The sequence below is a fragment of the Rhagoletis pomonella genome, unplaced genomic scaffold (genome assembly GCF_013731165.1).
Source record: "Rhagoletis pomonella isolate Grant_MI unplaced genomic scaffold, Rhpom_1.0 Rhpom_scaffold_01231, whole genome shotgun sequence".
NCBI classification, from domain to species: domain Eukaryota; kingdom Metazoa; phylum Arthropoda; class Insecta; order Diptera; family Tephritidae; genus Rhagoletis; species Rhagoletis pomonella.
This window is the reverse complement of record NW_023459785.1, coordinates 22,229-49,195: the sequence shown is the minus strand read 5'-3', so window position 1 is coordinate 49,195 and position 26,967 is coordinate 22,229. Positions and strand designations below refer to the sequence as shown.

At 36.6% G+C, this 26,967-nt stretch overlaps 2 protein-coding genes and 1 long non-coding RNA gene across 3 annotated transcripts; 2 read left to right on the top strand and 1 right to left on the bottom strand.

Moving 5' to 3' along the window:
• Positions 1-142: 142 nt before the first annotated feature.
• On the bottom strand, positions 143-21,316 carry LOC118752091 (RNA-binding protein Musashi homolog 1). The gene is made up of 3 exons (XM_036486941.1): positions 19,817-21,316; positions 3,500-4,215; positions 143-3,423 (listed from the first exon to the last, which is right to left on the bottom strand). The coding sequence occupies exons 1-3, from the start codon at positions 20,465-20,467 to the stop codon at positions 2,988-2,990; spliced, it is 1,803 nt and encodes a 600-aa protein (XP_036342834.1). The 5' UTR covers positions 20,468-21,316; the 3' UTR covers positions 143-2,987.
• Positions 21,317-22,917: 1,601 nt separating this feature from the next.
• LOC118752090 lies at positions 22,918-23,415 on the top strand. Its single transcript, XR_004994627.1, has 3 exons — positions 22,918-23,158; positions 23,220-23,289; positions 23,361-23,415. It is a non-coding gene; the product is annotated as an uncharacterized LOC118752090 (long non-coding RNA).
• Positions 23,416-23,940: 525 nt separating this feature from the next.
• On the top strand, positions 23,941-26,663 carry LOC118752092. Its single transcript, XM_036486942.1, has 3 exons — positions 23,941-24,116; positions 26,284-26,341; positions 26,409-26,663. The coding sequence occupies exons 1-3, from the start codon at positions 23,941-23,943 to the stop codon at positions 26,520-26,522; spliced, it is 348 nt and encodes a 115-aa protein (XP_036342835.1). The 3' UTR covers positions 26,523-26,663.
• The last annotated feature ends 304 nt before the right edge of the window (positions 26,664-26,967 follow it).

Below are 26,967 nucleotides of genomic sequence, written 5' to 3'. Positions count from 1 at the left end.
ATACATATTTAAGTACTAAACTAAAGGTTTAATTAAAATTCAGTGAAGTAGAAAACTAAACTAAGCACGCTAAATACAAAATACAATATAAATTTTACATGTATATGTATGCAGTTGGTTGGGATGGTGGCTTTTTTTTTAGAATATATTTCATAGTTTTTGAAATTATATACAGCAAACAGTTTTTAATTGCAGTTTTTCTAAGCAACTTAGGTATTTTAAAATGTATTAAGCAATTTATGCAATAACAGCTGTATTGGAACATAGTAGAGTGTGTGTAAAATGGATTTTAGTTTTGTTAGAATTTAAATGTTATGCTTAAATTTGCGTAAAGTGATGCGTGAAGTTGTATATGTATTTGTGTATGCAGTGTTTTATGTGACGAATGCATGTTTGATGACGTTTTTTCCCGAAGCTGGTTGTGAGGTTGATTAAAGTCAAGAAAAAATCCCAAAGAGAGCACAGTGTATTTGTATTACCAAGCACCCTTTCGCCAAATCATCAAAGCATGCTTATTGCTTTTACAGTTAACGTAAGCCAAAATTGCGAGAACAAATGGTACTCGCCAAAAAGATCTCCCGGGTAGGTCTCACGATCAGTTTTACGTTAACAAATTGACGCCGAGACAACGCGCACAGCATTGTAATGATATCTCAGAAAACTTGCGCTTGAACTATGTGATTATTTTTTCACTCCAATGCAGATCCAGAGCAGAAGGAAAAGCGTTTTTTCGTTGTATCAGCATTCAAGTTATCCAATTTGGAAATAACAAATTCTCAACTTGATACAAAAAAAAAAAAATATTTACTTTACATTCCCCTCACTAAAACATATAACATATTTTGAATTTACGTCTCTTTTTTAATATCTTCATGCATGTAAGATTAATGTGAAGATACTCGTTTTCAATTTCTGAAGGATTTGAGATCAATTAGGTTTGCAGTTTATTTTTAAGCTTCGAGAGCGCTAGACAGACAGACTGCATTGCTTAACAAGCAAGAATTGTATTGAAATTTGTTTATGCAGCATCAAGCGTTGTTGCTTAAATTTATAGCCAATTAGGAACTGATTTTGAACGAATGAAAATCCATAACGCAAGTGTCAGGGGTAAATGCATTTCGCACGCTTTTAAGTACATTGAAGTTGGGTTTATTTTCCCCTTTACTTAGTTATAATAACGCACAGTAATCTTTTTGGGATTTACGTAGTAGCTGTAGCTATATAACTCGCTTGTTTTACGATTTTCATTACTTTTATGATTTTGTGTGGAGAGTGTTCACATATTTTTTACTTGTATCCCTTCTCTTACTTGAGCAGAGCACACTAAACATATGAATTTATGTAAATACATATCTATGCTAAATATGCAGCTGATGTACCTGGCTTGTATGCATATACATATGTATTTGTATGTGAGTACTCGTTTGTATGTATGCATAATGTTTTATGTAGTATGTATTTCGTTTATGTTGTTGTCATGTTTTTTTGTTTTTTTTTTTATCTAAATTAAACGCAATCAAGTCGGTGGTTTAAAAATTCTAATTCTCATTACTTTTAATTATTGTTATATGCATTTTTTCATTTTCCTGTGTGTTATACTCTATTTATATATATGTGTGTGTATTAGTTTTTTAGTTGCATTTCTGTTGTTTTTTTTTATCTTGCTTGCGAATCGGTTATAAGTTAACACATTTGTAGAGAATCTTTTTACCTTTTTTCACTACATCATTATAACGATGCTCTGCTTAATGCTTAAAATTAATTAATTATGTATGGTATTTTCAACATATTCATTTTCTTTGCTGAGTATAGGCGCCTGAACTTTTGGCGCAAAATTAAATATAGTTTGTAGATAATAACGCGTTTCATGCGCCTTCAAAAGATTATAATAATACTTAATATGGGCATTTGTTTAACAATTGCAAATACACAATTTTTATATTTTCTTTTTTAGTTTTTGTTTTCTTCTGCTTATACACATATTGCTGCAGTTTCGAAATTGACAAAGTACTGTTCATGCGCCGCTAGCGCGTATGTGAACGCGTTGTTTGCAGCCGCCAAAAAATACGCGCTTTAAAAGGTTGCTTTTATTTCATATTTTCATTGCTTTGAGTCTCTTATAGCTAACTAAATGTATATTTGTATGTACTTCTATTTTTTTAATTTTCATGCGCATAGCACTGCATCTTTCTAGCTTTTAATATCTACTCTTTGTAGAGTTTGTCTTTTGTCAATGCATTAACTTAAATTTTTTGCCCAAAAACTCTCTTAAATTTTTGCGAAACTTTTCCTTTTTCCTTTTTTATTTTGTCTTATTGAAATTTATTAGTTGGTGTTTTACCTAACAGCAGCAAAAACATATACGTATATATATAATTTTCAATTACTGTCTTTAAGCAATTTTCTTTTCCATTTCTGAGCGTCTTTAGTAAGTATTTATGTATTGCAAACGAGCATTTTAATTAGCGTTTTCTTAGATTAAGAACCTAGCGAAGAAGCACATGCGCATGCGCATAACATTTTAATTGTATATGATTACTAAAGTAATATTAAGAATAATAATAAGCATTTTATACACATTTTTAGTGTTTTTTTTTTTCTTCTTTAAATTTTTTCTCTTTAATGCAATTCAAAATAATGTTGAGAACGTAAAATTGTAGTCAACGTCCCAATAGATTAACAAATTCTTCTCCCACACGCGCTCACACACGCTAAACACACTTGTATATGAATGTATCACAAATCGTTGTCATGTCGAAATGTCACGCGTCGCAAACGCGCGCACACCCACCTCCAGTTAATCTGTGTCTGTTTGGTGTCTACCGTTTATGCATCTGTGAGCATTGTTGATATTCATTTCATATTATTAATATATAGTATATAAATATTTTTAAGTTAAGAGTATTTCATTCTGCACTCTCCATTTGCTTAAAAATTTCCCATTCGATTGTTTGAACAAACGACGACTGCCTCTACTAAAATGTCTCTTAGACGTACATGCCCATGCCGTACATTTGACTCCAGTCCACACCCTGAAAGCTGGACATGTCTACATTGGTTAGCGTATAGCTTTGATATGGATTGCCTGCATTCAGTGCATTACCAGCGACGAGTGCCGCCTGTTGTGCGGCGGCTGCTGCCAGCGGATGATGTGCCGTTTGAGCGCCATGTGCGCCCGCTTGGCCACCATGCGCGGTAACGGCGAGTGCATTGTGTGCGCTCTGTGCGGCGGCAACGCCTTGAGTATTGGCGGCGTTATGTTGCTGTGCTGCAGCAGCGGCGGCAGCATGGGCAGTGTGTTGCTGTTGAGCGGCGGCAGCAGCATTCACATGCTGTTGCTGCTGTGCCGCAGCATGTTGCTGTTGGGCTTGCACCAAGGCGTTGGCGGCAGCGGCGCTTGTGGGTATGGGATAGGGTGCATATCTGTGGGAAATTAAGATAATTTAATGAATATACGATGAATTTTTTCTTTGTTGTTTAATATGTTTCAAATACACACCTGACGCTATGCAAGGCCTGTGGATATGTAGCAAGCAATTTGCCAAAGCTAGCTGGATTGGCGGCAACCGCGGCGGCGGCGGCGGCGGCATTTTGTACTTGGAAGGGTGACTGCGAGATGAGCGCAGCTTGCTGTGCAGCAGCGGCTGCAGCGCCATTGGCGGCATGCAATTGCAGTTGTGTCGGCGCTTGCAACATAGCTAGTGAACTCATGGTGGTGACGCCAGCGCGTGTGCCAATCAATTGACCCGGTGTGGCCGGTATGGGCACACCCAGAGTGCTCAGCATTATACGTTTCTGCAGCAATTGTGCAGCAGCTGGTGTAACAGCCTCCTTTGGCTGTGCTTTCTTGCATTCGACCTTCTTGTTCTTGATGGTGTGGAAATGTATCTCACAAACACGATCCACAACATCCTCATTTTCGAATGTAACGAAACCAAAACCACGGTGACGCTTTGTCTGTTGATCCATCAGCATGACAGTCTCTTCAACGGTGCCAAATTGATTGAAATAGGCTTTCACCTCATCGGCAGAGGTATCTTGCGAGACGCCACCAACGAATATCTTCTTTGTCTTATTAGCCTGACGTGGGCGATTCTTCGGTGTTGCATGCTTGGGATCGATCTTCTTGCCATCAAGTGTATGTATGGGTACCTGCAGGACTTTGTCGACGCTGCAAGGCTCTTGGAATGTGATGAAACCAAAACCGCGACTACGCTGTAAGCCAGAATAAGGACAGTAATGTTGAACGTGACGACGAAGAAAGAAACCAACAAAAATTATATTAGTAAACAAGTAAAAAAAACACGTAATATATATATATATATATATATATACATATCTATACGAGAGCTACTAATTTTCAAAAAAATACGTTTTTTTTTAAACATTTTCTGCAACTAATTTCAACTAAATTGTACAACTGTAATATGCAAAAGCAATTTAGGTTATGTAATTCAATCAACACTAGGCAATTTATCCCTTTTATTTTATTGTGGTTCTCAAGTAATTTTAGACATACGAGTAAGTATAATTAAATTGCAATTATACATTTCAATGAAGTATCTATACATAAGTGTTTTGATTTATTACGAAAATTGTATTTATGTATGTAGTATGTGTATGTCTGTAGATAGGAAAACTAAATCAATTATTTGTACTTAAGAAAATCGCTATGATTTATTAGAAGTAGAAAGCGACAATAAAAACAACTTATATACTTATGTATTGGCAGGTTTAGATAATATCAAGTGGTCAACTAACTCAATCATAACCTAGACGCACAATCTATAAAATACACCAAATTTATACGAAACTATGTATGTATGTATACCTATGCAAAGCGATTAGTGAACTAGGATACAAAAAAACTGACTCAAAAATTGTGAGCCATTCAAGTCTTATCATCCGTCTTCTAGTTAACTAATCGCAGTCAAACAAGCATTAATATTAATGTTAATCTATATGCATTATTTCACGTGATTATGTAAAAAGGAATTATTGGATAAATTGGGCAGCATACATAAAGAGCACCCGCATATGAAAAAATTTATTGGTTTTTCGCGCTTACGCTTATTCAGATAGATTGAGGATGATAGAAATAAGATTTGCAAAAAAACAAAGATCGTTTATGAAGGGAAAACGGACTTATAGCGAAAAAATTTACCAAAAAGAGTGTCTTTCTTCAAAGACCAATATCGTCAATTTTACTAAAAAACATTTTGTTCATACAAACTTGTCACTAGCGGGGTTTCGAGCTGTTTAAAGGAAATATTTCAAAACTAATTTTTTTCAATGGGCCTAATAAAAGTATTTGGAAAATATATTTTATAAAGGCACGATTGTGGCATGGCGCGGCAACCTTCGGAAACCACAGATCCTCCAAGTTTTTTATGTCTGAAATTTCCGGCCATGAAAAATCGCTTGTCATGCCTCTGTACCGCTCACCGTTGACCGAAATGGGATGTCCAGTACCATTTTCAATGAACAATTGGCCAATTATGGCAATTAATGTGGCTTCTCGACGATCACTTGCGGCGTTTCCGATCCCCAGATGGGTCAGTTTTCCTAAACAACATACATAGCCGCTGAGATGAAAATGCCCTTCCGGCAGAAAAGCTGATTTTTCGAGCAATATCATTGTCCATTTCGAGCTGCTCGAGTTTGCATTATTTCCCAACGTTGTTCAAGCGCAAAGCGATTCAATTTCGTTCGGCGAAGATATGGTACTGGCTTTCCATTAAGACTTCCAACGGAAAAGAGGAGTCACGTCACTGCACTGTCGTTCCCACGACAGTCGGGTCTACGTAACCGGAACGACCCAGATTTATATCTGGCCAAGGACTGTCACTCCAGCAACACTCCCCAAAAAGTCTTTTGGGAATTTGTATGCTGCTACAACAACAACAACAGTCACTGCCAAAATAACATATGAGTAATAAAACACTCAATGCACCACCCTTTATGTGCTTTAACAGCTCAAAGCTCCGGAAACCGAAATTGGTCGGGCAGAGGTTTGTATGAACAAAATATTTCTGGTTTAATTTACGTGAAAATGCTCTTCTTACTAGAAGACATTGATCTGTAAAAACAAGCACTATTTTTCGATAAATTTTCGTGTTTTAGATCCAAACTGACTGGATTTCTTTGCCCACTACAAATGATCAGTTTTTTTCTGAAACACTTATTTTTCAAGCCCGATCCGCACGAAAATGCGTGGGGAACGAAAAAATAAGCACTTTTGCAAATTCAATACAGCTCATGGGTACTCTACGTACTAGTATGTATTAAAGTACATATGAATGTAATATTACACCGTGCCACACGTGTCAGTTTTACACATAAAAATAACAATGGCCGTCATTCATAAAATGTGAGCCTAAGCTCCTACTCGATTTTCAGTACAAATTTTTGAGCTTTTAGGCTAACTTCACCAGTGCGAAAACTGCGTCTTGAAATTTCAAAGATACGATTAATCAAAAAAAAAAAAAGTTGTTTTAAAAATTCAGTGCAATGTCTCAAATAACAATATGGATAACAAATGAAAGAGAAAATTAAATTTTTTGATGCATAAAGACGAATAGGTATTGAAAATGTCCTTTCAAAATTTTATGCTTGAATATCCTGAAAATTTTCGATATTTATTTTTGAAAAAATTAATTAATTAAAAATTTTATTCTGCGAAATTTCCTATTTCTTTTTGTTTGCTAACCACTGAACTGAATTTTTGAAATATTCGTATCTTTAAATTTCAAAGACCTTTAAATAAGCCTGATGCTAATGAGAAAAACTATAAAACGCAGTTTTTTTATATTAGGCCACTATTTTCGTGAAAAGGTATAAATATTAATTGTTTCGTGTTTTGATCTTTTATTTTATTTTATTTTTTGTCGCACGGTGTTATACAAAGGGCGATATGTTCATAGACACGATTCTTTTTCCAATTTCGAAACGCTAACAAATTTAAAACAGAAGCATATTATTTCCATACTAAATTGTATATTCATTGTTGGCGTGTTTTTTTTGTTTTGTGTGCCGAATTTTTTTGTTGGACAATATACATACTATAACATGTTTACTAAACAGATAGATAATTTTAAAATAAACCAGTCCTAATTATAAGAACATAGCAATAAGAGAAAAAAGTCAGATATTTCTGCGGTAATAGCAACTTTTCTTAAGGTGATTAAATACATAAACTACGCCTTAAGAGTACTATACTTTAGTTGGCGTTTTAGAAATAAGTCAGAAAATAAAACAAAAAAGTCGTGTAATTATAAAATTTTGTAAGTTTCCCTATTACAAACTAGTGGGACCTCTGGACGTACTAAATGAACACAAAAAAAAGAAAACAAATAACAGCACTTTTCTAAGGAGGAGGGGCCTACATTTTTAACAAATTAGTTGATTCAAGTAGTAAAAGTGAACAAATTATTGCTAAAAATTATTCCATACAAATTTTATGCACACACACACACACACATTCGCACGCGCACGCTCAGTAAAAAATAACAAAGAAATTTATATGTATGTATGACCACAGGCGAGCCTGCAGATAAAGGGGCCGCTACCATAACGATTACGTGTTATATTTGCAGAATTTTTTTCAACAGTTTGTATGTATTGATAATTACGAAAATCATAGCTAAAATTATATGCTATAGGTATAGTTCTAATGCCTAATTTACGCTCTATGATATAAGTAAATATTTTCTTTATCCCGTTTTGTTTAAGTAATTTTAAAAGCATTGTCCAGTAAACTACAATATTTGGCCGGTAACGTAAAATTTTTTTTCAAGATTGTCTACAATTCTGTGTAAGCTTTCTTCTTTACATCAGTCGATATTAATTAGCATGACGCGCTCGTACTCATCAATTGACGTACATACATATTAATGTATGAATGCCCTAAGGACATTAGTTATAAGAAAACAGTAACACAATTATTTTATAAACATTGGTTCAATTACAATATAGTACATCTAAACGATAAAAGAGTTACTATAAATATACAATATATGGTCTCAGCATACATTACATAAACAAATTGTAGGTATTCATAAATAATCAGGGTGCTCATCTAAATGCATAAATGCCTCGTAAACCTTTATAAGTTGTATTCGTGTAACACTGTGTGTAAACTCTTAAATTTACGTATTTTATAGGTTTACACATTTAGACGAATACCCCTGCTACATAAATATTTTCAATCGACGTTTTTACAACTGCATGTAATTTCAATAAAAAATACATAGTTTATTTTACAGTTAGGCATGGGTACTTACAGCTAGACGTTTTAGTATTATTTATTTAACAAAGAAAAAAATCGTGTATAAATAGATTACAGTTTTTAGTAACAGAACAGCATAATTCTACTTATCGTACCTGAATTAATTGTAATATATATATATTTTTTTAATCTTATATGCCCGACTACTAATTAGCAACAATTGCATTGTTTCGACATGAACAAATGACTTGTATACCCTATTTCCACCAAAGGCTTAACTGCAGTTAAGTGCACAGGTAAGTTCCAAGAATTTTAACATCAGATGCTCGGCAAAGTTTATATCTTAATTTTTGGTTTTTTCCTTTCGTTTGCTTGTACTTGATAACAGCAATTACCCTCCTCCATTTCCTTTTTCCAATAGGCATAAACTGCAGTTAAGACTTTGTGGAAATGTACTATTATACAGCTTTAAATTTACAAGTACGTACATACAGATTTGTTGTATGAGCTAAATTCGTATGCGAGTTATATACATTATTAATACGGATATACGGGGCAGAGCTAGAACTAAGTATATAATCGCCTTGATTTGTGGCTGGTACCAGTACCAGCCAGACTATGTACCTTTTTAGGTTTCCTACTTAAAAATGCAATTACAAATATTTAGTTCGAAAATAACGCTAAGCTAAAATCGCATATTTCTTCTATGTAGTTAAGATAATTTAGCTTGAAAAGAAAACAAATATCTTTTTAAAGGTTTCAAAGTAATGGTTTCAAAATAAAAGCTACTAAAACAAACGAAGCAGTAAGCTTTGAACAACATTTACTAATGTTCACATTAAAAAAAGCCAAATCTATAGACCATCTAGTTGGTGTTATTCTAATTGAAAACCAGCGCGCCAATTTGCGGTATGCGTTTTGGTGTTGTCACAGAAATGGAGGCACCCCCTGAGAAAAGATTTTTATGAGAAGCTTTTTTATGACGCAACTACACTCGAGGTTTTTCATTGCATGCCGAGGGGTGATTGTTTCAGAAATACTCTTTTTGAACTTGGGTTCTGCCGTGTGGTGGCATGCAACTGGCATGTGTGGTGATATGTTCTGCATTTCAAAACAGCCTAAAACTTAAATATGCTTTTGAAATTTTAAAAGCAACATTTTTGATAGGTAAGACCATCAAAACATGAAATATGTACAGACGAGCCCCCACTTCTGCAAAAGTAAAAGGCTTGGTTCTTAAATGCAAAAGTAAAAGGCTCGGTTCTTAAATGCATTACTGCGGCAGTTCTGTGCCCTTTATTTCTAAACTATAATTCATGGAAATGTCCAGCAAGCGGAAATACGGTTAAATGCCGAATTGGAACTAAGTTGTCAAAATTTGGCATTTCTGTGAATTATAGTTAATGAATGCATTAACACTAAAAGACTAATAAATTCTAGGAGAAACTAGAAAAAATTAAGGAGTATTACATTTGCGACGTAGGAAACATTCTTCCTTGTCTACCAAAAATTCTATATTCTAAAACCAGAAAATAGCTTTAAATAAGAAATTGGCAATAAAGAGCGAATGGTTTGGAAAATAGTTATTTTGCTACGAAAAAACCAAAATAGCTACGTAAAATAAAGTATTAAAAGGACTAGCAGCGAAATCAACAAGATTAATCAAAGAATAAATAGCAAAAAATACATTAAAAATTTGAAACGACACAAGAAGAAAAGGGTAAAAATTGTATTTTTATATATTGAAAAAATGTTTTTCTAACTTAATAGTGCGGAAAACGACTTAAAACTCATTGGGTTGACTGGAAAATTTCAAATTCATCTTTTAACATTACCACTTCCATAAATTACTGCATACTATATGCACATTAGGGTACATCACCGAAAAAAATAGTTGCTGTTTTTCCATGTCTAAACATTTTTATCCAAAACTTTTAAGCTTAAGATCTTCTGTCACCTGAGTTGATTTTTTAATAAAAATTTATTTTTTTTATAAAAAAACTCGAGTTTTGGAGATATTTTCAAATGGGTTCAGCTCATGTTCATCTTAATATTTTTCTGAAATATTTTGGAGGAAATCTTACAATATAATAAATTTGATAATTCAGGTGAAAAAACAGAACCGATTATTTTTTTTGTGTATGAAGAGTGGTGCACCCTAATGCACATACATTAATACTTTGTTTAAAAAAACTTAACAAAAAAGGTGTAAAGTTCATAATTTACTACATATCGTCACCCTTACGACAGAAGCATGAATGCGCAAATTTACAAATTTTGAGTTATTGTGTTCACTTGATTAACCTATGTTATACCAAAACCAACAATACCCTGCGTACACATTCCCTGCGTACACATTCCCACGACAGCCGGTTCTACGTACCGGAATGACTCGGGTTTCACCCGACCAAGGGCTGTTGTTTCGGCGATCTAACCCCGTTTAGGTCGGCGAAGTATCTCAGAAGTTGTCCGTCCATAGGGCAACATTCACTACGCATTCTCCTACTCAGGGCTGGCATCGAGTCAAACCCTGGGCCAGAAATATACACCTGCTGTGTATGCCGAAGACGTTTACACCACAACTCCACCTCAGTCAAGTGTAATGCCTGCGAGGGGTGGAGTCACCTCAGGGTCTGCTCGGGACTACGGACACACAGACAGTGGACCACGTCGTACGTGGCCCCCTGTTGCTCAAATAGAGCAGCCTCCACGGCAACCCATAGTCCGCCCGTGCAGCCCCACACACTCACACAGCAACCACACACAGTCGCCACAACACAACAACATACCACAGCCACCACAGACCACATAACACACACAACCGCACCACCACCCACACGCCGCCGCCAACAACTCGTGGTACCCCCTACAATCTGCACGGTATGTCAGACCAGAATATTCCGTAATGTGACATCAGTCAAGTGCAACACCTGCCTTGGCTGGTGCCACTTTAGGGCATGTTCAGGTCTGCGCACCACGCGAGATTGGACGGGGAACTTCGAGGGCCCGTGTTGCGCTGCTCGGTCGCTGACATCAATTGCGACGCCCCCCCACTACCACCACAGGGAGGCAATCACCTCAGCAGCACACACAGCCAACGGCGGCAAGAACATACACCTCACTCACACCCCACATCACAACACGTCTCCCGAACCACATGAAGCTCCTCCAATTCAACTGTAACGGGCTACAGAGCAAGATTGAGGAGATAACCGCCTTTATGTGTCGGCATGGTATATTAATAGCTGCGGTCCAAGAGACGAAGTTGCACCGCAATTCAACTTTGTTGAATTGTGCCGGGTACAACGTGCACCGTCGAGATCGCGAGCGAGATAATGGTGGTGGCTTAGCGTTCATCACGCACCACACCGTGCAGTATCGTCTTATCGAAGCAGACATCGACCGCAGGGATACCACCCTAGAATGTCAGGGCATCGCTATCCGGTCAGGCGATGTCGAGCTCGAAATATTTAATATATACATACCCCCTGTCACCTGCTGCCCGGCAGGATATCACCCTGATATAGGTGCGCTCCTCAGAGGTGAAAACCGTATGGTAGTAGGTGACTTTAATGCGCACCACGATCTTTGGCACTCAAGCCTGTCAAACGATCGTAGGGGAACAGACTTGGCTGAGCAGATAGACGATTCGACATTCTGCACAATGAACGACGACGCACCCACCAGGATTATGGGTAACTGCAGTAGCTCGCCAGACATCACAATAGTCAGCGCTGGTCTGATAAACAGCATAACGTGGCGACCTATGCTGACTCTAGCATCAGACCATCTACCCATAGTCATCTCGATTGATAAACCAACCGACTTTGCCTCCGCCAAACACCGGACCTATGTCAACTTTTCTAAAGCTGACTGGAAAGGTTACGCGGAGTTTACTGAAAACACCTTCACATCGCTCCCCACACCAACCGACGTCCATCTCGGTGAACGTAAGTTCCGCAGGGCTATCACTGCTGCTGCAGCTCGCTTCATACCGGCAGGGTGCATATCGGATCCACGTCCAAACTTTCCTGCCGAAGCGGCTGTTTTAGCAAATGAGCGTGATAGCCTTCGTCAGGCCGATCCCGGAGATCCCCGTATCAGGGATCTCAACGCGGAGATTCGGCAACTTGTAAACGTACATAAGCGGAAGAAGTGGGAGGAGCATCTGAAGACTTGCAACTTCACCTCTGGTGTGAGCAAGCTTTGGTCAACCGTGAGGTCATTGTCTAATCCGACGAAGCACGACGACAGAGTCGAAATTTCCTTCGGCGACCATGCTTCGTCGGACCCGGAGCGATGCGCGAGCTATTTTAGCCGGCAGTTCATACTGCATCCTCCGGTGGACAAAGCCAAGCGTCGAGTGACCAGAAGGCTGCACAAACTGCCAACAACTTGTGCCCCCCTTGCTTTCACTTGCGGTGAAGTTCAGGTGGCCATCGGGAAGGCGAAAGCCTCCAAAGCCATGGGTCCCGACGGAATATGCATGCTGATGCTGAAAAATTTGGGTCCTGCGGGGGTAGCGTACCTAACGGAGGTCCTCAATTTGTCAATGGCCACTCTCATCATCCCAGACATCTGGAAGGTGGGGAGAGTGGTCCCACTGCTCAAACCGGGGAAACCTGCAAACAAAGGAGATTCGTATCATCCGATTACACTCCTTTCCCCGGTAGCGAAGACACTCGAGGCCTGGCTACTCCCGTACTTCACAAATCACCTGACCCCAGCGAAGCATCAGCATGGCTTCCGTAAAGTGCACAGCACAACAACAGCACTTAACGCCATAAACACTCAGATAGCTCGTGGCCTTAACCGTAACCGTCCCTGTGAGAGAACGATTCTAGTAGCGTTGGACTTGTCAAAGGCGTTTGACACCGTCTGCCATTCCACGCTACTAGAAGATATAGAGGCCTCCTCTCTCCCACAGAGGCTCAAACGGTGGTCGGCAAATTATCTAAGTGGTCGACATTCGTCGGTAATGTTCAGAGACAAAACGAGTAAGCAGCGAAAAATAAAACAGGGGGTTCCTCAGGGTGGTGTCCTTTCCCCGCTACTGTTTAACTTTTATATTTCAAAGCTCCCTCAACCACCAGAGGGAGTCTCGATTGTCTCCTATGCCGACGATTGCTCGATTATGGCGACTGGGAATGGAATTGATGACCTGTGTTCGAAAGTAAACGGCTATCTCTCCGAACTTTCTCGCTTCTTCACTGCAAAGTGTCTAGCCCTCTCCCCTACGAAATCCTCCGCGACCCTGTTCACAACCTGGACGAAGGAGGTCAGGCTACCGCTGGGGATTCACGTCGATGACACACCAATTCCGACGGTGAATAACCCCAAAATACTCGGAGTAACATTCGACAGCCTGCTCTCCTTCTCTGCGCACTCAACCGCTATTGTCAATAAAGTACAGAGCCGCAACAAGGTCCTCAAGTCGCTAGCCGGCAGTACTTGGGGCAAAGACAAAGAAACGTTGCTGGCAACATACAAGGCAATAGGCCGGCCGGTTTTGAACTACGCAGCGCCAGTGTGGTCGCCTGGGACTAGTAGGACGCAGTGGACGAAGCTACAGACCGCACAAAACACCGCACTGAGGACAGCGACGGGATGCCTCTTGATGACGCCTGAACACCACCTGCACGGCGAGGCGCAAATGCTCCCGGTAAAGGAGCACAACATAATGCTCTGCAAGCAGTTCCTGATCGGGAGCCACAGAAGTGGCCACCCGAGCAGACAGCTGCTTGCAGAGGAGCCCTCGCCTAGGCACGTCAGGAGGCATCTATATGAACTAACGGACGAAGTCCAGAGGTTCATTAAGCAACCTCTGGACCCGACAGCCTACAGACAGGCCTTGAACGGCATTCACAGGGACTCAGTCTCGAGTTATGTAGACTCTAGACCTGTGAATGCCGTTCTAGGCACACCACCCCCGGACATTGACGAGACGGAGCTTCATCTGCCTCGGGAGACGCGCACTACACTTGCACAACTTCGCTCCGGCTACTGCAGCAGGTTAAACTCCTACTTGAGTAGGCTGAATGAGGATGTGCCAAACGAATGTCCGGCATGCGGAGAGACCCCACATGACTCGAAACATCTCTTCGCATGCCCGGCAAACCCGACATCCCTAACGACCTTGTCCTTATGGGCAAACCCCGCAGAAGCTGCACGCTTCCTAGGGTTGCCGTTAGTGGAACTTGACGACAACGACTGAGATACCAACCGATCTGGGCGGGGTTGTTGTAGCCGCTACAACAACAACAACAACATACCCTGCGTACACGGAAACCACATAAATTACAATGTGAATTACATGAATGCAGGGTTAAACCTCGTAAAAAAAAAAACATCCAAACTTTATTTCCCAAAATTTTCATTTTTACACATTCACGTTTTTGGCATACGGGGGACGAACGATATGTAGCTTAAGCTATTTTTCGGGCAAAGGTATATTGTTATTTTTTCAAATATTTTAATGGTTTTTAGATGCGATTTTTATGCTATTATAAAAGAATGAGAGCAGGATTAAAGAGCAAATTCTTTTTCTAAATCTTATAGAGTTTATGACAAATACTATCTAAAAACAGATTCCAAATAGAAGAGTAATGGTGATTTCGTTTCTTCCAAAAGAAATGTTGCCCTTCCACGGTGCAAAGTACGTTTGATTTAATATTGTCGTTTCAATAATCATATGATTTTCAGGGCAACCGTCTCCCTCGACAAAGCTTCAAAGGGCGGAGAATGTTCCTGCCCTCCTCTTTTCACCGTTTGCCTTTATTAAGAATCGAACACGAAAAAAATCGAAAGAATCGAAAACACCATAAGTTGATGACCACAAAAGATTCGTTTTTGGTTACATATGGACTAATTAAACAATCTTTTTTACAATATATACCTAAAGGTGGAAAGGTGCCAAGCCCATTTTTTTCTAAAAATTTAGTTTTTGTTGCAGAATGGCAGGTAATACGAAACTGCATTGATATTTCGTCCCTTATGAACAGTTTCAAAAAAATTTACTTGGCACCCTTTCACCCTTAGGTGACGATATGTTCTTCAATGAAAATATTGTATTCCTTTATGGCGCTTCTAAGATGTGTGGCAACTAGTTTTAATTTTTTAGGGTGGGTTTCGAAATATTGACCAAAATTACCCAACTACTTTGATCTCAACCCTCTACAAAGTAGGATATACTTTAACACAGGAAGGACCTAACTCATTTTCTTTACAAATCCAGTATCATACAAAAGTCTGCCGATTGCTTACAAAACCCTACTAGATTTTAAAAATAACTACTAGAGCATAAAACTAATTACATTCTTAAAGAATAGCAGGCTTTAAAAGGAATTGGCAGCACTTGATTTTCTATGGAGTTTTTTTAACACTCCGTAAAGAAAGAAAAATGTAAGAAAGGGCCTTTCTATATTAAGTAAACGATATGTACATATTATCTGTGGACTCTTAAGAAAACAGCTGGTTATTTAAGAGATTTTGATTTTAGATGATAAAGAAAGTTTAAATAAAAATAGAAAACTAACAGCAGTCATTATCAAATAATATGAAAATTTAATACGAAACCAATGATGTGGCAATTTACTGAAAGTATGACCAGACTCGAGATGAGTAATTTAGTCAAATGTCCACAGGTACATATGTATGTATGTATATATTTTTTTCTATGTACTTCACTAAATTTTCTTTACAATGTATGTTCTACTCATACATAATACTCTAAGGGTCGTTTTTACGGTGGAGAGTTAATTCACATTCGCCACTTTCTTTTTCTTTTTTTTTTTTTTGCTGACAGTTAACTACCGAACCTGAGTTAACCCTACACTTCTGAAAACAGTACGTAGTATATAGTATGTAAGTAATAATTTTACGGTTCGACGTTGGTGGTTGATATTCCTCTTTGTTTTTGTTTTTGAGCATCTAAAACGCGCTAAGCAAACATATCGCAGACCTTCTTCAAAAGAGGCAAAACTCAAACAAAAATTTGGTAGATTTTTTGCATAAAATAAATCGTTGGATTTATTTTCAATTAAGTAATGCCAATTTTCTTTCCTTCATTATTGTTATACCTGTTTTCGTGTTAAATGCGTTGAATCTTGTACGATCCACACGCAGTTGTATTTCCGGATCTTATTTTTCAATTGTGCCTCTTTTAAAGATGGTTTGCTATATGTATGTATGTTTATACAAACTTTTAAGATACATATAAGATATTTATACATACACGAGTATAGTTAATGCAAGGATTTTGTTAACAAATAATTTTTTACATCAGTATTTTATACATTATTTAGTACAAGAAAATATATAACTAATACAGAGTGGACTATAAACACGCTATAATTGATTTGAGAAGAGTACCTACGAATTTAAATGTAGTATTACGGTACACATGAGATAGTTAAAAGGCACAAAAATTCATTACAATCTTAAGATAAATTTGCAACTTTGGGGAAAAATTCGACAACAGTTCCTAATTGATAGTAGTATATTTAATTATTAATTGTTTATAATTACATACGCATTAAACTATAGCAAGGAAACGGTTACTTACATATGTAGGTATGTACTTAAACCTACTATTCTATAGATAATTTTAATATATTTATGAGCTTATTAACAATTACGATTACAGTTTACAAATTTAGTTTCCATATGCGGTACTTGGTTGTGAAGAAAAAAATGTTGTAGTAAAATACCTATGATTATTGTAGACGAACAGCGAAATTAGTTTGTATTGCGGCTGTTGAGCTGTGCGAAATGCAAAATGCGGCTCGACAGGATTCTGTAGCGGCGAACGAACTCAATTCCGTTTTTATTACTTCAAAAGTGTCGACTACTTTTTCCCTTTATACTTCATTCGCCATATATTTTAGGGCTGTAACTTCGTTTTGCTTGTTATTCCTGATATTCCTGGTGGCAGTGGCCACTCGTTTTCATATACGTAGTATGAAGACTATCGGTTAGCTGGTAATCCTGTAGCGCAGCTGCCACATAACGTTTTGCTGTTAATGTTTTCAATTGAAAGCGGTAAACAATGTAGTATGCATGTAGTGTATGGGCAGGGTCGACATGGAAGGCTCACAGGCATCGACGTAGTAACTCACGTATGCCACAATTCTGACATACAATTACACATACACACGCAAATGCATATACGTAGGGTAATTGTGCATGCTTCATTGAAGTGTACGTTTTCTGCGCATTAATTTCGTCCTGTTTGCATTTTTTCTGTTCCTGATCAGTATTGCTTATTTGGTGTTAGACGGCCTCCGGTTCTTTCCGATGTTGATTTCGCTAAATTTAATGCAAAGCCGTATGGATATTGTTTTTTTTTATTAGCATCAATTAATTAATTTTCGCGGCGTATATGTTAATAATTTAACGCTGCTTACTTTTAGATTTTAGCTTAGTGGAAAAGTACTTTCTCTACTTACATCTTACTGTTACTAGTTTCTGTTGGAAGATAGTTAAGCTTAAGTCTACTGAAATCTGAGCGAGGTATGCGATTATGATAAATACCTTTCAGGTTATAATTGCCTTTGTACATATGGTATTATACAAAAAGGTAAACAACTTTTGACGAGTTAAATTTCAAGCTTCAAACTCATTTTCTGTCTTTAAAGCTGTTAGGATCACTTTTTCATATTCAAGTCACTCAAAAAGATACACTGGACTACATGTACTTAAAAACTAGTTTTCAAAGTTAATTTTAGATTGAAATACCCTTTCAACCAGGTGTTTACACGTTCGCTTAATTTGCATAAAATGCTTAGTATGCACACTTAAGACAATAGGGGTATTCTCGAAGGCTTGCAAAGCGCTGTACAGTGCACGAATCGCACGGTTTGCAAAGCTGTCCAATGAAAAAACCGGTTTTGCAATCCGTGCATCGTGCGAGGGCTATGCAAGACTTCGAGGATACCCATAATATGTAATTGAAGGATGTGTCCTGCAAAACGTTAAACAAAAAACGGTGCACCGTTAGAGGTGGGACAGGATGTGCTTATGCTTGAATGTGAATTTGAAGCACAAAACCCCTACAGGACCTGGGGAAATGACAAATGGAAAAAATAATTTTCGAGAACAAAAACAAAGCTGTCATGCAAAACTCGTTTTTGAAAGAGACGAAAAAGGAAGAAAAAATTTCGTCATACTTCTTAAAAATAGCGGCAAAATATATAATAATATATGTATGTATGTATATAAACCAAAAAGGAAGCATATAAAAGGCAGTCACGTTAACGCAATCAACAGTAACAGGAGCAGAGCTGAACCCAAAAAATTTAAAAGCAATAACAAATGCCGTTTCATTGTTTTATATTCCTGTTTTCATTTGATTGGACTTTGCCTTGTGCCATTGCCGCACAGATTGCCAACTGTGCGCCGCCGCGGCATGCCACATTATACCACACATTTTTATATAATTTTAATATGGATGTATGTAGCATTGAAGCATACAAATTCTTAATCGAACAGCTGTAACATTGCGCCTGCGCTTTGCCTCTACCTTTTTTGTGTCGCATACAAGTCGACTATATTCAATCCAATGGCAGATGTTTGACTCAGTTGGACGCGCTAGCTGTAGCATAGGGCGCGCGCTAAACATTAACGACGAGCAGGAAAGCATAACAGTTGGGCAAGGGGAATGCCCTACATTGATGCATTGAACTCGCTGTGAAAACGTTTATATAGAATGCGCGCACTTTGGATTTTGACATTAAATTTATTAAGGTAAACTTTAGGTTTTATAGTGATATTCAATAGAGTTGGTCCATAATGTGATCAGAAAAATCATAGTTGTTAATTTATAAAATTTTTAAACTGGACATTGTAGGCCATATTTCTTGTCACATCCCCCTGGGATTTGTAATTTAACGAAGAAAGTTGAGTAACGCTTGTTGGTGTGCCCCAACTCAGGTAACATTTGGCTTTTGTGCAGCTGCCTAGCGTACCTATGTCAATTCAATGAAAACACATCCATTTGTACCTACACAAGGTCCTTTGCTTCAAAAACGTTGTTCTGCTCTCCTGTTTGTTATTGCTTACCGCTCCTGACATGCTGTTGACGCGCTCATACTGCTGAGGTACAATAAAATTAAAAAGGTGCAGCTGCTTGCCAATTTGGTCGGCTAGCAGCTTGTAAGAAGTGTACATTGCCAGCCAACCATGTAAGGACATATGTATGTACACATATGCACTTACAGTGGTATATATATATATGTATGCACATGAACATATTTGTAGGTATGTACTATGCACCTATGCTCGTTTGCCCAATATGCAATCAAGTACATACATATATGCAAATAAAGTATTAAATTATAAAACTAATAGTAGGTACTTTGTGGATGGATATTATGCATTGGTAAATCATGTGAAAATATGGTTTTGAAGATATGGAGGAAAATTAGGCAACACCCAAAGCCAGCGTAGGCAGCCACTGAATAATAATAGTAGATATAACAAATAAAAAAAGTAAGTATGTAGATTTTATAGATAGTTGCATGTAGAATTAGTAAGGTAATGAAAAGGTTCTCCTCCGCAACAACGCTAGAAGGGAGACCACTACGTGCTTACCTGTGTCACGGGATCCTTCATTATGAGTACATCGGTTACGGTGCCGAATACGTTAAAGTACTCTTTTAGCTTCTCCGATGATGTTTGCCAGCTAAGACCGCCAACGAAGAGCTTGCCCGGTGCTGGATCTGTTGTAGAGCTGCCGTTTACTGGCGTCGAGCGACCCGATGAACTAGTCTTTATGATAGCACCATTGGTGGTGCCATTATTTCCGCCAGCAACTGCACCAGCATTACCATTTAGCAACACCATAGCGTTCTGTTGCGACTGTTGCTGTTGTTGTTGAGCGGAAGCATTATTTGTATTTTGTTGTGAATGTTGTTGCGCCTGTGCTGCTGCTACTGCTGCTTGAGCTTGAGCAGTCTGTTGGGCTGCGGTGTTCTGTTGTTGTTGTTGTTGTTGTACCGATTGACTTTTCAAGACAGCGGCCGTTGTGTTGGTCAGTGTACCATTTACAGCAGCTGCATTGACCAGCGCATTATGCAAGTCCCGATGTTGTTGATCGATGAGTCCAGCCGCGGCTGCGGCGGCAGCTGCAGCAGCGTTATCAATGGGATTGCTGTGTGGATAGAAAAATGGAGGATTGGTTGTGGGTTCATCCTTAATGCGAGCTGCAGCAAGAGGTATTGCATGGGGATGGTGTTGTAACATGGTGACGCCCTCTTTAATGGCGTGTAAATCACGTCTAAGCTGAATTTTGAAGGATAACGGAGACCGAGTATGCGAAAACGACGAGTGTCCAGTTGCTTGGACTTTAAGCGCACAAAAGTGAGGTTAGAACGCAGATATGCTGAGACAAATAAACCGAGCTTAAACGCGCGAACGAATGTAACAAATAATTAATTTTAATTGCCGCGTTTTACTAAAAACATACTAGTCTATTCGAGTAAATAACTTGACAGTTTTGTGAAATTTTCACTTTTTCCACACGTCGAAAAAATAAACAGCAACGCTTTCAACACGGTTGCCCTGGGTAACTATGAAAGCCGTGGCTAAGTTGTTTTCTTGAAATAAATTCTGCTTTTCTGAGTTAATACACAAAGCACCAAATATTTGTGGTATTTATTGTTACTGCTTTTGCACAAAAGAAGTTTTAGTAGCACCCGCTGAATCACTATTCCCGCTATGTTTCTATTCCTTTCACTATAACTGCTTATCTACTTTTTCATGAACATAAAAGTTGTATGTATGCGATTTTAACATGCAAAATATATCAATTTTTATTCAAGAGCATAATACTTTAATGTCTCGATATATTAACAAACTCACAGCACAGATAAAACGATTCTTGCTTGACTACACTTCCTTTGGCTTTAAATTCGGTTCGTTTGCACCACCTTGCTTTTATACTCATATAAATTTTAAGGGAAAAGTGAGCAATCCTGGCATACGTGTTGTTGCAACATGTTCGTTTACACAGGTAGTTTTTTGAGCGCATTCAGCGCAAGCGCATACTGCTGAATTGGTTTGAAGGATCGCACAGTTGCATGAGCTAGTGATGGAAAAGCCTAATTCATAAAGCAAAATATGCAGACTCATATTTCAATGTTGTACCGAATACTTAAGTACATTGAAATCTCAATGAAATTATGATTGGACACGTAGGTCGCATTTTAAGCCTTTCGCAATGTTTCTGCCAAAAATAGAATGTAAACAGGTCTGTTTACTCATTATTTGCAGAAGAAAGTAAAGAAAAAATTCATCGTAAAGGGAAAATACAACTGATTTTCATAATGAAATGAGCACCAACTTAATATTTATTTATACAGAGTTTTCAATAAAAAAAAATTTTTTTTTCAAACAAAACTGGTTTTTGTACCGACAATGGATTATGTGTTACTAAAATACGTCCTACTAAACACAACACTGAACATAGAGGGAATAATATTTTGCATAAAGGTACAACTCCAAACGCTGTACGCTGTATTCAGTTACGGTCCTTAATGTTCCAGGAACCAAAAAGACAAGATCACGCGGGCAGGAGAGTAGCCCGTTAGAATCGCATTTAGGAAAAAAGTTGAACGATTTTGACATTAGCCGTTTGTTTACATTTCTTCGTTGTTTACAATTTGGTGGTGGCTTTTTACTGCAATTTTCTTCATTTTCGCTTGTGACAACGTGTGTGCACGTAAGATAAAGAATAATTTAACACAACGGCATGATTTATAGAAGAATTTGCATAATAAAAATGATTTTTCATGCGTTCAACAATTTCGCGGTTTTCTCCGTTCTCTTCGTTGTTTACTTCTTACAACAAAGATGGCGTCGAGATTTCGGCAGCTAGAAAATAACTTTTTTTGTTCTTTCCTTCCCGCGTGATCTTGTGTCTTTCGTTCATGTTAATGTTCGATGTCTGAAAGCCTCAAAAGCACCGAAACCTGAAAGACTTGTGGAGTTGTAGTCTAACTTATGTCAGTCGAAGGCGTATTCATACATATACAATAAATTCGCCTTTCCTTAGTCCAAACGTTATTTGAAAAATGTATGTACACATTTCGTCCTAAACTACACGAATATATGTATTTAAATGTGTCTTATAAAATTCAGTTATAATTCGACCTTATTGCGAATTCCATGTGAACAAATATTCCCAAAAATTATGAAGCAAATCCAAACTATTTTTTTCCAATTTCTTTTTGTTTTGCTGTTAAAGAAAAATCACGCTTTGAAAAATCTTATTTATTAATACCAGGCCTATGCCGTTTTACACAAACTTTCAAAAGTCGATTTCGAGTTGAAATCGTAAAATTTGGTTGCAGTTTTCTGATAACATGAGTAAATTTTCAGTTGATTTTGCAGGGATATCGATAACAGCTAGCCAAATTAAAATCGAGATTTTTTTCGGAATCCAAAGCCGGAATATAAATTAGACCAAAAAACTATTTATTTCAATGAAAAACTTAAAATTGAACTTCACCTAGATAACCCAAGGCATATTCAACAAAGAAGAGATGATTTCGACAGTGTCGCTCGTTTGGATTGCGACTGAATTGTCAAACATAGAACAAAATATTTCAAAACGTATTGAAAAGCTTGTTTGTATTTAAATTGTTTGTATTATTTGACACTGAAAAATCCAATCTGCTACCATTATATTCCTTTTCAATTAAATCATGATTTATTTTATTTCCTTTTAAACTTATACCGCTTTTCCACCAGACATTGAAATGCCAAAAAATATATGCCATTTAAAAAATGCCATGTGGAAACAAACATATTGCTGTTCCACTAATTCTGAAAAACTCCATTCTAGACCATACCAATTGTAACTTTTGTATTGGCTGGCGTTACTTGCGGATTCCTGTGGACACTTCGCCTCGCACTCACGCGCCACGACGTATGGTAAGCCCGTGAAAATAAAAAATAAAAATCAACATCGAAAATAAAATTATTTGATATTTAGCTACTTTGGCAAAATGCCGTATGAAGATTATACACCCATAAGGAAAAATCAGTTGCCACCGATAATGAAGGTGCATCATTATTCAAAATAAATGTTTCTTTTTATTCCTTCCGTCAATATAATAAATTCTAACTTTTACAGTTTCGTACGTACAATCAAAAGTATCGTTGGCCACCGGGTTTGGTTGCTGCGGTGAAAAATGGCGACTTTTAAGCAATCACAATTTAAATAATTGATCAAAACCGCATATAATGAGAACTTTAATTTTTAAAATGTACAATATTATATTTTATTTTTTTTTAGTAATGAAACATATTTACGATATTATGTTAATTGTATTTGAAGTAATTAAATTTAAAAAAATTCAAACAAATTTTAAGGAGAGTACCACAACTTTTAAAAACTTTTACCCAAACTAATTTCGAAATTCAAGAAAGGTTTATGTTTCAAGAAATGTATCCAAGTAACAGTGGAACTGCCGAAATAGAGAAATCTATTTATAACACTGAGTTCTTACAAAACAAAAAAAAAATCACGCTTTGAAAAATCTTATTGTATTATACGAAACTATTATGAAAGGTAACTTATTTAAATATTAATATCGTAACAGAACTTGAAGTAAAATAGAAGTAATTGGTAACGTATTTAGATTATTAACGTATGTAAATTTGCTTATAATTTTGGTAAAATAGTTTTTTTTGGCTTAGTATTTTAAATAAAGATGTTGGTATTTACTAGCACTAATTTTACTTCTCAAATAAAGTTCAATCAGCTTTGTAATATGTATTCTATTTTTTTCTCTTTTCAGTTGACTCCACTGTTTGTTATTGTTGGTGGCGCAGTTTTGGGCCTATTCTATGCTATCGTTCGAAATGGTCTTTCACGTGACGATGTGCGGTAAGTGGTATAAAACCATATTCATAAAAATCCCAAACTTTCCAGGCGAACAGAGCTTTTCGGGCTTTCAGCGCTCTTTTTAGCTGAAAGAGCAGAACTCCATACCAGGCTTTTCAGATGTTTAGCATTTTACACAGATAAATACAAACTGAAGGCTTGAAAAGCGCTGAAGGCTGCAAAAGCTTGATATAGATTTCCAAAACTAGAGCTTATATTAGGGGTCTTCACACCCATTTTGTTAGTTTTGGTAAACTGTTAGTTGTTACTCGGTAATTTTTTCATATGTAAACGTTCCATTCGGCTTACTTTTGTTAGTCTGATGAATAATGTTTATCAACAGCTGATTCATAGCTTTTCTCCTATAAAAAAATTAATTGTAAAAGAAAGTTGAATGAATTTTGCTTACTCATACATAAATATCGCTAGCTTAGAGTGAAAAGTTGCTAAGTCCACTTTTTATGAAAACTCATATTTTGATATAGGAGGCTAGAGAAATTAAATACTCATCGATTCGAAAATTATAAAGGTACTTGTTTAATTTTTTCCTCTTCATAAGCACTAAAAGGAAAATTTGCTAAGTCCAAAAGAAGCACCACAAATCCGATAAGGCCAAAAAAATACGACATCTTTTAATAAATATCGAATCCTTCTGATTCTTATGGAGTTTTGCTTTGCTTTAAACGCGCAAAATGTTTGATTCAAAGTCTTGCGAAATAGTTAAAGAAAGATTTTTTCCTCTCCTGTAAAATTTTTAAAATGGAACTTAGCAACTTTTCTTTCTAAGCTAGCGATATCAGTTGTGCCCTTTCGGTAGCGGGCGGATTTAAAATTGAATAAATATCGAGCAGTTGAGTGCAACTAGCGAAAATTTTTCAAGCTTTCCACCACGATAATTCGGTAGTCGGTAAACCGATATTAAAAAACATTTTACTCAAACAATGCGGAAAAATTATCGGTATGAAGACCCCTATTATTTATTCCTAGCTTGTAACCAGTGTTGCCATAACCACAGTTTTATGGCCTTATTCATAAAAGATAAAGTAGCTTTAAAAAAGGTTTATAAACTGAGAAAAGTATGAAAATGTCATTTTATAAAGCCGTTAAACCTACTATATTTTTTATGAATAAGACCATTAATCTTTTTCCACAATTAAAAGTTTGAACGAATAAATTAAATATATCACACGTTTAATAATATAAAGAATTATTTCAAAATTTTAATTTTATGGGAAACGACAATTTTGATTTATTACATCTTTATACACACCTTGCGACAGTAAATTTTACACACAAAAATGAATATGTTCGCGAAACTATAAGTCTCTCTGGCATCAGGATTTTTTTAAATGGACTGAAATTTTAAAAATTTGATTATTTAAAAAAAAAATAAATAAATTTTATGGTACATAAGGACCAATGGGTATGGAAGATGTCCTTTACAAATTTTGTCCTTAAATATCCTAGAAAATTTGCAATATTTATTTTTGAAAAAATTATTGCTTGAGGACTAATACCCACACGAGCCCATCATCGAATTTCGTCCTGCACACTTTATTATCTTAAAAATATAAAATTTATTAGAAGCGCATGTTCAAAAGGTACCTATTCGTCCTTGTAAACGAAAAAAACTTTATTGTTTTTAAACTCTACTGATTTTTTCTTTTATTTGGTATCCATATTGTTATTCTACATTGCACTGATTTTTTTTAAAATAATTTTTTAAATCAATCATATCATTAGAATTTCAAAATCCTTTGAAAAAAAAACATGACGGCAGAGCGAAAAACTAAAAACGCAGTTTTACTACATTTGGCCCATAGTTTTGTGAGTAAATCTATTCCTTCGCATTTTATGCGATATGTTTTCATTATTCTGGAAGTAAATTTTTAAGATAGAAAGGGGCGATACAGTGTTATCTCTTTTTAGAAAAATTGGAGTTCAGCTAAATTTCAGTAATACGGTTAAACACCCTAATTTTCCAAAAAATCACTTTGGTTTTGAAGGTTACAGTTTTTTTTTTGTTGAAAATACAGCTTTTTTCTTAGAAATTCGCAGTTTTTTGAATAAAAATCTGGCAACATTGCCTGTTACACATTTTTGAATTACGAATTGAAATATGCAAAAAAAAAACATCTCACAAATTTATCTTCTCTTTTTTCCACGAAAGGTTCTATTCCAGTGGCAAAATGAATTGCGAGGACATTGAAAAATCTGGGCCAAGAAAAGTAAGTTTATAAGTTGTAAGTTGTAGCGAGAATTTTAACACTAAACACATTTAAAATTTCTTTACAGTTCTTAGTTTTCAATCAAAAGTACAAAGTGCCTGAGGGTTTGAAGGAAGCGCTGGCTGCTATTGAAGAACCAACAGAAGAGGAAAAAATTGCAGCCACTAAGAAGTCTAAGTAAAAAACGAATTATTTTGAGAACAAATAAGGCGGTTTGTTAATGTATTGTTTTGGAAAAGAGTAGTTAAAGTTAAAAGAAAAGTTATGGCTGGATTAGGACTAAAGAACAAATGGTTAAGTATTGCATATTTAAAAAATTATTGTGTCCAATAGTTGTTTTAAAAAAGAGTTTATTGCTTAAAAATAGCAGCGATTTGTAAAAATGCTTTTTATTTATTACATAATTTATTATTATTATTTTTTAAATATGTTTAAAAAAAGTATACTTCTGGGATGCAGATTTTCAAAAAATCTACTACATATTTACAGAAAATGTGTGGTAAATTTTCACTGTAGCAACGCCTTTTAGCTTTATTTATTTTTAAAATAATTTACATAAGTTCCTTGTTTTCTGAGAAGTCTTTTTTGTTTTTCTTTAATTTTAAATATTAAATAATTTTATAAAT